Below are 14,558 nucleotides of genomic sequence, written 5' to 3'. Positions count from 1 at the left end.
CCATTAAAAATACTCTTATGTAGAGATTGCTTACCCTTCTGTTAGATGTCTAGTTTGCTAATCTAGGCTTAGTTTACTGTTGACTTGTGCAAGATTCCGATTTGATAGAACGGTTCGTCTTGCCTTCTACAAAGTATGTTGGATGTTCCATTCAAAAAAAAGTATGTTGGATGTTTTTTTTTTTGTTTTTTTTTAAGTTGAAAATAATTATACACTCGGATATATGGCGCACTTAAGGATATTTTTTTACTCCTTTGATATATTTTATTGTTTTTTTCTCTTTTACGGTCTCTACACATCCTCACAATACTATTGTTTTTAGAATAAAATACCATTCCATTCATCTTTTATCCTATTTATATCTCAACTCCAGTGGCTTATACTATTGTAGTATTTCACTTGTATAAAATTTAATGCACAATTTAGTGAGGATGTGTAGAGACCGTAAAAGAGATATGATGTAAAATGATTATTTCACTTGTATAAAACTTTATGCACAATTTAGCGATACACCTAAATAGATGCCTAGGCAATACTATAAAAGTATAAATCAAAAACACGTGAGTAGGTAAAAGTAATTTACGTGATATGGAGTAACCTTTATTTTGAAACAGAAGGAGTACATAGTAGAAAAAGGTGGTCCCCACAAAGATCCTGAGGGAGGGAGTAGTATAAGTAAATGGCCAAAGGGGGCATGCGGCGGTCCCAAAGGTGATTGGTGGTACCTCCTCTGTAAACACGTCAGACTGAAACAAACTCTCAAGGTGGCGCCGGAAAACCAAAACATCGTTGCTTCATTTTGACTACGAGGTATTCACTCTGTCATTTATCATCTATGCTATAATCTTGATTTTGAATACTCTACTAATTAAAGTAGTAAATTATTGATTTGATTTTGAAAACAGGGATTATATTTCATACAAGTATAAAAAAATGAGTGATCAGCCGCAGTTCATAGCAAGAGATAATTGTAACAGGAATGAACAAGTCGGGAGTGTTCATGTCAGGTCCCGATTAATTGACACCCCTGATGTTAACCAGATTCTTGTTTCTGAGGTCCACTCTTACTCTCCTTTTTATTGCATTTGCTTTAATTTTCTCATTTTTATACAGTCGGGATTGGGTTGTATAGATATGAATATGTGTTCACAAATTACATTGATATTGGTATAATCAATAAGTATAGTAGATAATTCATGTCATGCTCATGCTAAAAACTGCAGGAACTATTACTTGATTTTAGAAGTTTGGATTATGGAAAACCACTCATTTTGTCAATAACTTGATTAATTTTCTAAGGAAGAACAATGGATTTGTACAATTTTTTATTATCTTTTCCCCTTCGACATTGAAGCTTTCTACTTTCCCATCCTGCAAGTAAAATTACAAGCACTTTACTCGTTCATTCATATTTGCTTTATATCTATCACTCTAAGTTCACCTATGCTAAGCCAATCAACATTCCATTTTGCACAGAAGAAAAGCTGGAAAAACTTCTTTTCATATGTGGGTCCTGGCTTCCTAGTCTCCATTGCTTACATTGATCCTGGAAATTGTAAGGCTTAAGTAAACCTCCTCTCTATTTTTTTTTTTTTTTTCCTAGGATCTTACTGTTCTAACCTCCTCAGTTTAATTCTACTAACTTACAGTTGAAACTGATCTCCAGTCTGGAGCTCAATACAAGTACGAGGTATGTATTGTTATCTTTACATGTTAATCTTAAAAGCCTTTTTTTTTCTTCTTCTAATGTTATCCGTCTGAATTTTACATGGCTTTAGTTACTTTGGATTATATTGGTGGCATCATGTGCTGCCCTCATCATTCAGTCTATGGCAGCTAAGCTTGGGGTTGTTACAGGCATGTCCTTTTACCCAACAATGCATCTATTTTGGTCCTTCCATACCTGTTACATAACATTTAGCTACTGACTTTCAGGGAAGCATTTGGCAGAACATTGTAGATTTGAGTACTCAAAAGTTCCAAATTTTATTTTATGGATTTTGGCTGAAATTGCAATAGTAGCTTGCGACATTCCTGAAGGTTTGAATGTCATTTGACTTTAATATGAATATCTGATAAAGCAACTGAGTAACTAACATGTTTTACAGCAGACTACCTAATTAATGACTAAGAGATGTGTGTAAATATTCGGTATCTTGTCAAGGTGGTACTTGTTTTGATTACATTGTTTCTTGGCTAGTTCTTAATAATTTACTTTTTGCTTCCAGTTATCGGAACTGCATTTGCATTGAATATGCTTTTCAAAATTCCTGTGTGGGCTGGTGTTCTTCTGACTGGTCTTAGCACTCTGGTTCTACTTGCACTACAGCAATATGGGGTGTGTGAATAGATACTCCGTATTCGTTGCTATGGAGCATATTGTAATTCTTGCTTATATAATCTGATTGGTTCTTATCTATACCGTTTTTAGGTGCGCAAGCTTGAGTTCTTGATTACTTTTTTGGTTCTTACTATTGCTGCATGCTTTCTTGTGGAGCTTGGACATGCAAAACCGCAGGCTTCAGAAGTATTGCATGGGCTTTTTGTTCCTCAACTCAAAGGAGATGGTGCAACTGGCCTTGCCATTTCCTTACTTGGTGCTATGGTTATGCCGTAAGTTTAAGTCATAGTCAAACTTGAGCTCTGTTAAATATCCCCAACTCCCCACTGTATTAATTTTCCTGATCAAATACTGTGTTCCTGATTCAAAAGGTGTCTGACTCTGATACTGATTTCTTGATTCAGACACAATCTCTTTCTCCATTCAGCATTAGTACTTTCCAGAAAAATACCACGTTCTGCTAGTGGTATCAAGGTAATTTACCTGATGAATATGGTACTTTTAGTTTACAAATATCAATAAGTAGAGTTTTGTTCCCTTCCCCCAGTTGTCTACTGTCTACTCTCTACTATGCGTTGTCATTTGAAAGGGTTCCTTTCTGCCTCTTCATGTTCTGTGTTACTTTTTATGCGTCTTTTGTTTTTAATTAGGATCCTTTTCCTTGGTAACTTTGTAGCTTTGGATTTCAGATTGTGTGGCTCTTACTATTATCTGTTATAACGTTTCAAATATCTTAATTATAAAGAACACTACATTATGCAATTATTTGTTCACAGGAAGCTTGTAGATTCTATCTGATAGAAAGTGGAATTGCTCTCGCTGTGGCGTTCCTCATTAATGTATCTGTCATAGCTGTCAGTGGTGCAGTTTGCAGTTCCTCAGATTTGAACGAAGGAGATCAAAAGAGCTGCAAAGACTTGGACTTGAATGAAGCATCCTTTCTACTTAAGGTACATTTTCTTAGTCTAACTTCCTCTGTATTATGAATCCTTAGTTTATACGAAGTATACTATATGGTTTGTAGTTGTATACCAAATGAGTGGCATATGCTCAATTTTTACAGAATGTCTTGGGCAACTGGAGCTCAAAACTTTTTGCAATAGCATTGCTGGCATCTGGTCAGAGTTCCACAATAACTGGAACTTATGCTGGCCAATATGTCATGCAGGTACAGTTCATTCTGATTTATTTGCTCATTGGTAAATACTCTCCAATTTCATTGTTTTTGTTGATATTTCTCAAATCAATATGTATAGTACAATACCTTCTGATCTCTGCATAAAAATAAACCTGCTTATTGCATCGACAGTTATTTCACATATCCTATGTTAGAACAAGAAAACAGAAGAAAGTTGACTCCTCATGATTAGATCAATACCTCTGATCAAGGTCATGCACTTTATACTGTAGAAAGTTTCTGATCTGATATTTTCTGGTTAGTTCAGTTCAAGATTCACACGTTCAGACAAGTTTGGACTTGAGCATAAATGATTTCAGTTAAGGGACAGATTTTCATAGCTAAAAATTAAGCGTAGAAAAGTGTTCAGTTCAGGCTTAATACTTTCAAATTAGTTCAGTTCAGGTCTATTAACCTTTTCTTTTTTTTTTTTTTTTTTTTGTCTGCTTAATATCCTGGTTTTAGTCTGTCATCCTACCCATTACACCAGCCTGGTTGTTAAATTATCTTGATTGGTACTACAATATGTTTTCTGCAAATTTCTTGTTTGTAGGGTTTTCTTGATTTACGAATGGAGCCATGGCTTAGGAACTTGTTGACTAGATGCTTGGCTATAGTCCCCAGTTTGATCGTTGCTCTAATTGGTGGTTCTGCAGGAGCTGGGCAGTTGATCATTATTGCTTCGGTATAACCCACTTTCCTAACAACATTCTCTGCTCTTATATATTCTCTTTCCTAATTTTCTATATTTAAGCTAAGGGTTCTTGTAAATTTGCATATTATTCATCTGTTTATCCATGACTATATTTAAGACTTCCATCTAAGATAAAGTTTGCTAGACTTTTTTTTTTTTTTTTTTTGAAAGACATTTGCTAGACATTTTGATTATGCAGAATCAAAATGTTGTGTTAGGCTGAAAAGTGAAAACCTTGTTGCTGTTCCTGCTGCATTGTATCTAAGAATAAGAAACGGAAATTTTCTTGTTCATAAGTGGCTCCTTGGCAGCTAAATCTACACGGAGGCCACAAATGTCTTTAGCGTTTGTCTCCTGTTCGTAGGCAATATGAATCTTGGAATGGTCCACCTCAATCTTCATGGATAATTGAACATTAGCATCTCTTAAACTTTGTTGTTTATATTGAGTTTCAAAGAATCATTGATACTACAGCATTTATGCTCGGCTAAAACCTCACGTACTTGAATTTGCAGATGATCTTATCATTTGAACTCCCATTTGCTCTCATTCCACTTCTCAAATTCACCAGTAGTAAGGCTAAGATGGGTGTCTATGCTAACTCATTCCTGGTAAGTTTCTTATCTTTTTTTTGTGAATTCTGATGTAAGAGCTAAGAATTAGAACAGATTAGATTCGACCTAAAAACATTCAGACCAGATTATATACATTACTTTGGGTGAATGGAAATTCTGTCTGAGTCCTGATGTTTCTAAATTGTCCATCTATGTACAGCTTTCCGCAGTCACCTGGGTGATTGGCTCCTTGATCATGGTCATTAACATTTACTTCATCGCAAGCAGTTTTATCAAGCTACTGATACACAGCAAATTAAAACTAGTAGCTGCCATATTTTGTGGGATACTCGGATTTTTGGGACTAGTGATATATTTGGCTGCAATTGCGTACCTTGTCCTCCGTAAAAACAGGGAGAGTACCCAGCTTCTGTCACTAACAACGCGTGAAGATCAACAAATTCCTCGTGAAGACATAGTTAACATGCAACTGCCTCAAAGGAGGAGCAATTTAGACAACATTGAGTAATTCATGTCTTAATTTTGGAATTTGCTAAAATAAAATAATATTCATGAACTTCTCTGAGTTGTTTTGAGTCAAAAACTGTTCGCAACCTCGTAGATCAAAATCGTTGAATGTTTGCTTGCTCTTGACGATATACTAGAGAAAGTTCATGAATATTATTTTTTCTTCAGCTAATAATCAAGAAATAGCCGTTAGGGGTATGCAGAGTTTGTGCAAACATAACAGTCAAGTGGTTTTGAATACTGAGAAAGTCAGGTGTTACTGGGAGGATACTAGATAGCTAGGAGCTCTCCTTGGAAGATTTCTGTAAGATTTAGAATAATATTGGTAATGAAACATTTGGCCTTGTATGTACATCAAGATTGGCCTCTTTTAGGAGAGTTGAGAGTACATTGATGGATCTTAACATACATATTACAAGTACATGAATTTTCTGCACGATTTAAGATCTTGCTTTGATAGTTTTTCTTTGCATATTACTACTACTATGTATATACCTCGTCCACATTTTGTTCTTTTATTTTTAGTTTTTTTTTATTAAGTGGAAGCGAATTTGTACTTTGTTAAAATTGATATGCTTCAAAATACAAGCATAGTCTAGTTCATAGGAATCTTCATAGCCCCATTATAAGTACAATATCTGAACAATGTAATCCCTTCTTCACAAAAACATACTGGTAAGAAGTTTTTCATCAGAAGGCAAGCATACAATATATTCATTTCATTTCACTTCATACGGATGGATTCCTCTTGCTGGGGAGGGACAGGAAGAGGAAGGTGACCCTTTTCTTGGAGGCACATAACGGTGTCGTATAAGCATTGCTTTACAGGGGTGAACTCCAATCCCAAGTCCTTGAGCTTCTGGTTAGTGAACTTGTATGGTTCTGCTCTTGGGTTCACTTCATCTGAGCACCTACATTATTTTTTGATATAGACTTTTTATTAGTTACAAAATTATATAGTTATCAAACTAAAATTGTCAAACACTTAACACTAGATCGAGAAAAAGAACGACAACTAATTAATTATTAGGGGGGAAAAATAAATGGAGTAGCAAACATATTTTCGTCAATAGTGAAGGATATGCAAATTGTTTTGATCAACTTGAGAATTGATAACTCCATAGAGATTAGAGACAATAAAGTTTGACCGAGACCAAGCACCACATTAACTCATGCAATACTAATACTATCATTCTTCATAGCGTTCCGACTTGGGAGTAATCCTCAACCCTTTCACATATGTTTAATACCAAGTACGATATTACACTCTTCATTTCATAATATCTATTCTACAATACTATTCAAATATACTTCGTATGACATAAAGTTTAACTTTTCTGATTTCATATTGTTCTACTAATTTAAAAAAAAATTATGCGTAGATTTTTTTTTATTAGTTAAAAATATTAGTATCATAATATGCGGATAATATGATAAATGGGACACGAGAAGATGTAATTATGTTTGCATCAAAAAACATGTAAGTATGTGCCTCCATACATAGCAAAAGAAGGTAAGTAAGAGTTTTATTTGTTGGTCAAATACTCAAATCTATATATGTTATCATATCATTATTTTTGGGCAAAATCATTGAATGTAACCCACAAGTTTGAGAATTGACACAATACACAATACTACAACAAGCAATCAGAAACTAACAAAAAGAAGAAGATTTTGAAGATGAGTGTAAATATGGGCTACTTTAACCCACTTGTAAGATCCAAAGTTAGAATAGGAAGCCCCATCATTTAATTCAATTGTAAAGTCACCCAATATTCTTTAGTGGGGGTCCTACAAACCCCAATAACAAAATCAAAACTGAGATAGTGTAGTTGGGCACCCAAGCATAATAACAACAAATTTCGTAGTAGGTGAGGAGCTATTAGAGCTTCTCATTTTTCCACCCATAATTTAACATTACGAGTTTTATAGCTTAATGTGGGACCAACTTTCACTAATGAAATATGGTGTTTTTCAATATTGATTTCTTCACCAAAATGATTATTGAATTTAACATAAGAAATCAAAGCTAAATTAACAAAACAATCACCTAATAACCAAGACCTTAGAAACTAACAGACCTCAAGAAGATATGGTCTTTTTATGTCACTTTCACACCAACTCAACACTACAGTTGCGTGTTTTTGTTTTTTATGTTTTTTTTTTTTTTTTAAATCACTAATATTGGAAGTTATTTTTGCTAAAGCATGACATATCAAAAGGATGGTAGGTAAAATCTGATCCGTTTGTTAGTATCTTGTTGATGTATGTTGTGAGAGAATATTATATATAGGTGTATGAAGTTGAGTGATTTCACTATTAGTAGACAAATAAATACTACGGATTACTTTGTAAAATTTGACCAGCATACAAGTCTTGAGTACATTATATTTTGATTTATGATAGTCATTAAAACACGGTGGAAAAAAAATATCATAGGAATCATATGTGATTATTAAATTGCTAAACTTACATCCACTTAGGGTATATTATAATAATATATACCATAAATTGTTGAAAAAGTTTCAAAATTGGATCAACATAGATTGTTATTGTCATAAGAATGTCTGGACGCAATTGCACAACGAAGGATTTGATAAGGATGTGATTGCCTTTTCCATTACTTTATAAAGAAAAGAACCTTCAAGGCATTCTTTCTTTTTGTTGAGGATGTTAAATTAATGAAAGATTAGGCACATCATATCGATCTTAAAAGATGGAACAATATATGTTTATTTCTTGTAGTTTTTGGTAGTGGTGGAGCCAAAACACATAATTATGTTTATTTCTTAAAGGAAGGAGGTACATCTGCTGCACCCTCATAATATCTTATTATATTATTTAGACACAGTTTATATTTGAATCATTTTACTTTAAATTATTAAATAAAAAATATAAAAAAATGCTATGAAAGCTGAAAAGTCCAAAATGTAGTACTCCTTAATAATAAGGATAAAAGAAAAGGGTAGGGAGTATAGAGTAGTTACTTGGTAGGAACAGGATACTCGGGGAAAAACTTGGCCAAAATATGACAAACATCCCCACGATGAAGCACACTCTCAGCACAAAGGTACCTTCCAGAGGCAGAAGGAGTCTCATACACCAATATGTGGGCCAAAGCCACGTCCCTTACATGTACATAAGCTTGTACTGAATTTGCGTACTTCTTGGCTGACCCTGTCAGGTATTTTAGTATGTGTATTATGCTTGCATTTACGCTTGATTGCAACAGTGGCCCCAATACCAGCACCGGGCACACCACCACCAGCTCTACTCCTTTCTCCTTCGCCACCTCCCATGCCGCCTGCTCCGCCACTGCCTTCCCGTAGCAATACCAGTTCTACACTCATTTTCAAAAGTAACAAATTAAAGCATCATAATTGTATTATTGGACGACTGATCATGATTGTAGAAAGTAAGAAACAACCAAATTTTGATTGTTGTGGTCAGTGGTCTAGCATGCAAATGCTATCATTATAATGCAAATACAAGTAACAATGTTATTTACCTAATCGCAGACCATCCATACGTATTCTTTGACATATCTCATCAACCACCCCAAATAAGTCTAATTAGTACCACATCTGTTTTAGCTTCTTATTAATTTTCTTCATTCCAAAAAGAAGAAAAAGGTAGCAACTACTACACGTACTAAGGAAAGGTCCTACGGACTACATATTATTGTCTGGTCACAGGCTAAGTATAGGACACGATGTGTAGAAAAATTAAGTTACTTTAATTTAGTGACAACACCTAAACACAATGATAAATCACTATCTAACTTATAAATATAGAGTATGTATATGTATATGCTCTGGTTTAAATAATATATCAAATCTAGCTAGTTACAAAGAGATAAAGTGGCTAATTAAGGTTGTTTTGTACAAGTAAATAAGATAATAAATAAAGCATGAAGATCGGATTGAGGTAGAGTATATATATGTTGATGTAATGATATACTCGGTAATAATTAATATGAATATCAATAGCATTAGAATGGACAATAATGGAGTAACGAAATACTAGTACATATATAGTCCGTACAATTAATAAAAGTACCTTGGTGTTCTTGCAAAAGTCGAGGTCACTCCAACAAGACTCATCAACCACTTGATCGGGGGTCCGATTAGGGTCCATATAAACAGCTCCGATTGAAGAAGTGAACACAACGCGCTTCACCTTTGCATCTGCTGCTGCTGTTATCACATTCTTTGTTCCGATCACTGCTGGCTCCACCATTTGTTCCTATTGTTTTTTTTTTATTAAAACATGCACAAGTATTATTATTATGATCTGTATAATGTAGTATAGATAGTTAGAAATAAATTAAAAGAAAAGAAAACTGACAGGGTCATCAGTAACAGGGGAAGCAGTGTGGAAAACACCATGACAGCCAGAAATGGCAGCTTTGAGTCCTTCGTAATCAAGAAGATCTGCTTTACACAATATCAACCTCTCCTTTGCTCCTTCCAGTTCCCTTAAATGTGCATTCTTTGGGTCATCTGCGTAATTATCAGTACAGAATAATAATTTGATTCATTATACAAACATTCATACAACTTATAGTTAGGCATGCATAAATAAATATATAATATAATATATATACCTGGATTTCTGACGGTCCCCTTGACGGTGTAGCCTTTCTCAAGGAGGAGCTTAACGATCCATGAGGCGATGAACCCACCAGCACCCGTCACACAGACTGTCTGCCCGTTTCCGGTAGCAGTGGCGGCCGCACCAGCGTTGTCAGAAGGCATTTTATTTTAATGTAATTATCAAATATATAAGTTGGTTACTTTATAAAAATTCAAGGGTTGTGTATGTACTCGTACTTATTATTGGGCACGTAAAACTGTAAAAGGGAATGAAGGAGAATGCTTTCAAAGCTATGGGAAATATTAAGCTTTCAAAGCTAAGAAATTGATTAGGAATTCTGTTTCTATTTAAAGGCACTATCAGATCAACTATTCCCACCTACCAACGTTAGTTTAGCCCAACATTTTTTTTTTATTTTAATTAAAATTTAAAGAAAAACAAAGAGAGATGATAAAAAGAGGGTTTTGAGTATGTGCTCAGTGAAAGGGAAAGCTACAATCATCAACTGTTACTTTGTTGTTTACGTAAGGATTATTTTGGAAGGCAAAAGGTGAAAATATATGTGCCACGGATCGTAATTACTTTTGCAAATTAGAGCTTATTGAAACAAGAGTAAAGTCGATGAGTATTTATTGTGTACGGTAAATATTGTGCATCAAAAATTAATACAAAAACAACTTCAACCAATACATTTAACAACGTTCGAAAATATACCGTGTGCATTTTTATTAATTTCCAAAGGAAAATAATGTTGACGTTTTTTTTTGTACTTAAATATTTTGAAAATATCTCATTGCTTAATGATTGGTATTGATTGAAAATAATTTAACCTTTGTTTTGCCTAATTAGTTTGTTACCAAAAGTGTAATAATAATATAATGACCATATGAATAGTAATTATGTAAATTAAATTTAGGGAGTAAAGTAGTATTACCGTATGTATTATTATATGTTGTAAAAGTGAACTCAACATAATAATAATGATCATTGATCTCTTTTATTATAATATGAAATAAACATCAAAATAACATCAAAGTAATACATGAAAATGTAAAAATGTCAAAATATTGCAAGTAACTTAAAGTAGATGGAGTAATTTTTTAGTACGAGTATTCTTTGAAAAGCTACTCTTCTATATATGTGCTGTCTTTTACAGGATTCTATTACTTAGATTAGATTTTGCTCTTTTAGGTGTTGCATTGCCGTCCTCTATAATTAAGTTATTGTTAACCGTATAATGTGTTACTTCGCTAAATAATTACGTCTGAGAATTCCAAAAACGAAGACGGTCAAATTGGATAACGACTTTGTAGATAGATTGGATAATGAGTTTGAAAAGAATATTCAGAACTACAGCTCGATCTCGTTTATATTCTCATTTATTTAATTTCTTTATAAAGTCTTATAAATGTGACGCTAATCAATTATAACTAATTAGATCTATAATATCCCATAAAAAAACACATATCTATACTAATATATTAAAAGGCGTTTCTAAAAACATTTATGCGCTATTTTGCCACGTCACTTACTCAACTCCTTAATATGCCACGTCATCCACACAACCAACAATACTCCATGTTGTCTCAACTATATTGGAAAAAATACATGGATGAGAAAGTTCAAACACTTAACCTCTTAGAAGAAAAGTTATTGTATATAACCATCTAGGCTAATTGTTAATTACGCTTTAACATTGCACAATAAAATAATATTATACTACAAAGTATTGAAGCCACATACTACATACAAACTATTAAATGCTCTTATAAATTAGCAATTGCACAACTATAAAAGTAGTAATCCGGGGCAACGTGGGCTACTCACTAGTTATATCATTAATACATTATAGCTTGGTCTTGTGATAAATTAATACTCTATACTCCATCTTATTATTAAGTAATAACTATTAAGAGTTTGTGCACGTTTTTTTTAAAAAAAAATATATATACACACAAGAATTCAAGAAGTTAGGACGGTATTCTCTAATACTTTGAATTTACTTGGGGAAGAATAATTCATACTGACAATTATATAATTATTATTGTTGTTGTTGTTGAATGGCAAAAGAAAGAAAGTGGAGAAGTACAAAGACGTAGAGTTAGGTCCGCAGAAAATAAAGGGCATGTGCTTCGAAGGTCCAACCAAAATGGTGTGGCTAAAAAGGTCAAGAAGGTAACTGATTTGTTAGTTAGCATACATGTCAACGAATTGAACGCCGCTAGATATTAGATAATAATACTACCACACTTAGTGCGTTATTATAGTTTTAATTATGCTGTGTCAAAAAAAAAAAAAATTAGTTTTGATTATGCAAGGACTAATTCATATTTACAAGTCCTTGATTTAATTTGGTCTTAGTCTTGAAAAATAATATTTGTATAGTTGTATATAAATATCAGATTTAATTGATTTGATGAAGTCAATGACAGAAATAGTAAAGAACACATGTGTATTACTTGGTTTTTTTTTTATTTTTTATTTTATTTTATGCAAGCTAGGAAAATCCAATAGACTAAAAAGCAAGGTTAGGGAGGTTTATCCTCCACAATTACATCAGCAATGCACCCAGGAGGGTGATTTAAATGAAGAACATTAAAGTCTTGTGAGACACTTTTTCTACAATTTTTAGCTAAAATATCAGCAACCCTGTTAGCAGATTTCCCTTCATAGCATAATTTAATTCCCTGCATACTCTCTATAAGGTACCTGCATTTTTTATGATCAAAAGGTTAGCATCTTTCACACTTTCATTGCGAGAAATAAGGTCTACAACTTGGCTAGAATCCGAGCTTATCACGATGTTAGTCCAGCCCTTCTCTGCTACATTTTGCAGACCCAGTTGGATAGCTCTGAGTTCACCCATCAAAGCTGGTCTTAGTCGACATTTTTGTTGAAAATCAAGAATCCAATTTTCCTATTCATCTCGAAAAATACCAGCAATGGCTGCAGCTTGAGAAGCATTTGTGAAGGAAGTATCACTATTCAATTTTAGTCATAGATCAGGGGGAGGTATCAAATGAGAAAGAGGAGCGGTAGAGAGAGAGGAACCCAACGAATTCTGCTTGGAGGTGTGAAATTCCCAAGCTAAAGCTTGAGCTTCCAAGTAGGATTTTTCAATGGGTTGTTGAGATTGGCAGAAAGTTCCCTCATTTCTCCTAAGCCAAAGTTTCCAAATAACAAAGGAGAAAAGGGTTTGCTAGTGTTTGGGGTAGAAGGGGGTTTGAGGGTGAGGTTGGTGACCAGCCAATCTTGGATTTTTGGGGAGAGAAAAAATCAGAGGAAACTAAACATAGATCCCAGATTTCTTTCGCTTGTGTGTAGTCCTTGAGAATATAAATTGAGGTCTCAGGGGAGTTTGGACAGCAAGCACACTTATCAGAGGGAATGATGTTTCTTCTTGCAAGAGTAACCTTATGAGGTAATCTGTCCATAAAGTATAACCAGATAAAAAAATTTATTTTTGGAGTTGTGTTAATTTTCCAGATCCAACCCTAAGTCCCTATTCAAATCATATTTATCCTTAAATAAAAGCATTGCCTTTTTAAAATCAAATTTGCCTTTAGAAGTAAAATCTGAGAAGATAAATCATGACAATCATGCTCAAGAATCTGGATAGGGATACTCAAACAGTGATTGAGAATATTATCAGGAAGAACAAAGGACAGATTGGAGAACTTCCACTTTGAATCCACAATGCACGGGTCAACCATAATATCCTCCTCTCCTCTCTGTAAAGAACCTTGAATCATACTTCTAATGGTGTTACTCCCACTCCATTTATCATTCCAAAGAAAAATATCTACCCCATCCCTAACTCCCCACTGGATATGACTCTTAAAAAGATCTCAAACCTTACCCATACTCTTCCAAAGATGAGAACCATAAGAGAAGGACCGAAAGAAGTTGTTGGGTTTAGAATATTTATCTTTGAGAAATCTAGCAGCATGTGCACTTTGTTAAGAGCCTTAGCGCATCTTAAACCCAGCCCCCCTTTATCCTTAGGTTTTGCTACCTTATCCCAACCCACTAAATGAATACCTCTCTGATTGTCACCTTTACCCCAAAGAAACTTAGCCATGACACTGTTCAAATGATTCAAGAGGGATTCAGGCAATAAAAGGCATTGCATGTAATAGTTAGGGAGGGTATTAAGAGTGGAAGAGATAAGACATAACCTACCAGCCCTTGTTAACAGAGAGGACTTCCAAGACTCTAGTTTTCTGAGATTTTTTTGAGAAATGAACTGAACTTTGGCTTTGGAAGGTCTGGAACTTGAAAGTGGGAAGCCAAGATAGGGACTCAGGTCACCCGTTTCCTTAAAACCCAAAGAGTTGCAGAAATGATTTTTGTCATCAGGGGAAGTATTTCTAGCAAAAAGGACCTTACTTTTGATTGCACTCACCGTTTGCCCAAACACATCACAAAATTAGCTCAAGATATCTTTTAGAGAAAGGATGTTTTCCAGGGAGGTTTCACCAAAAAGTAGAATGTCATCTGCGAATAAGAGGTGAGAAATAGGGACCTCTCTCCTACCCACCCGAAAGGGGGTCCAGACTTTATCTCCTCCAGCCTTATGAATCATTTGGGATAGAAATTCCATGCAAATAATAAAGAGGTAAGGGGAGATAGGGTCTCCTTGCCTTATCCCCCGAGAGGGGTAATGAC

General features: G+C 34.3%; 2 protein-coding genes across 2 annotated transcripts; one reads left to right on the top strand and one right to left on the bottom strand.

Annotated features, from left to right (window-relative positions):
• The first annotated feature begins 211 nt into the window (after positions 1–211).
• Positions 212–5,753, top strand: LOC110739963 (metal transporter Nramp6-like). Its single transcript, XM_021920445.1, has 14 exons — positions 212–810; positions 906–1,056; positions 1,477–1,555; positions 1,650–1,690; positions 1,779–1,857; positions 1,936–2,040; positions 2,229–2,338; positions 2,432–2,613; positions 2,746–2,815; positions 3,118–3,291; positions 3,405–3,509; positions 4,072–4,203; positions 4,728–4,823; positions 4,987–5,753. Exons 2-14 carry the CDS (start codon positions 934–936, stop codon positions 5,293–5,295), a joined length of 1,605 nt encoding a protein of 534 aa, XP_021776137.1. The 5' UTR covers positions 212–810; positions 906–933; the 3' UTR covers positions 5,296–5,753.
• Positions 5,754–5,834: 81 nt separating this feature from the next.
• LOC110739964 (cinnamoyl-CoA reductase 1-like) lies at positions 5,835–10,234 on the bottom strand. The gene is made up of 5 exons (XM_021920446.1): positions 9,901–10,234; positions 9,642–9,796; positions 9,354–9,539; positions 8,282–8,634; positions 5,835–6,205 (listed from the first exon to the last, which is right to left on the bottom strand). The coding sequence occupies exons 1-5, from the start codon at positions 10,049–10,051 to the stop codon at positions 6,019–6,021; spliced, it is 1,032 nt and encodes a 343-aa protein (XP_021776138.1). The 5' UTR covers positions 10,052–10,234; the 3' UTR covers positions 5,835–6,018.
• Between the last annotated feature and the right edge of the window lie 4,324 nt (positions 10,235–14,558).

The sequence above is a fragment of the Chenopodium quinoa genome, unplaced genomic scaffold (assembly GCF_001683475.1).
Source record: "Chenopodium quinoa cultivar QQ74 unplaced genomic scaffold, ASM168347v1, whole genome shotgun sequence".
In the NCBI taxonomy this organism is placed as follows: domain Eukaryota; kingdom Viridiplantae; phylum Streptophyta; class Magnoliopsida; order Caryophyllales; family Amaranthaceae; genus Chenopodium; species Chenopodium quinoa.
The sequence above is the reverse complement of the archived record's forward strand: the minus strand, read 5'-3'. Positions and strand labels throughout refer to the sequence as shown.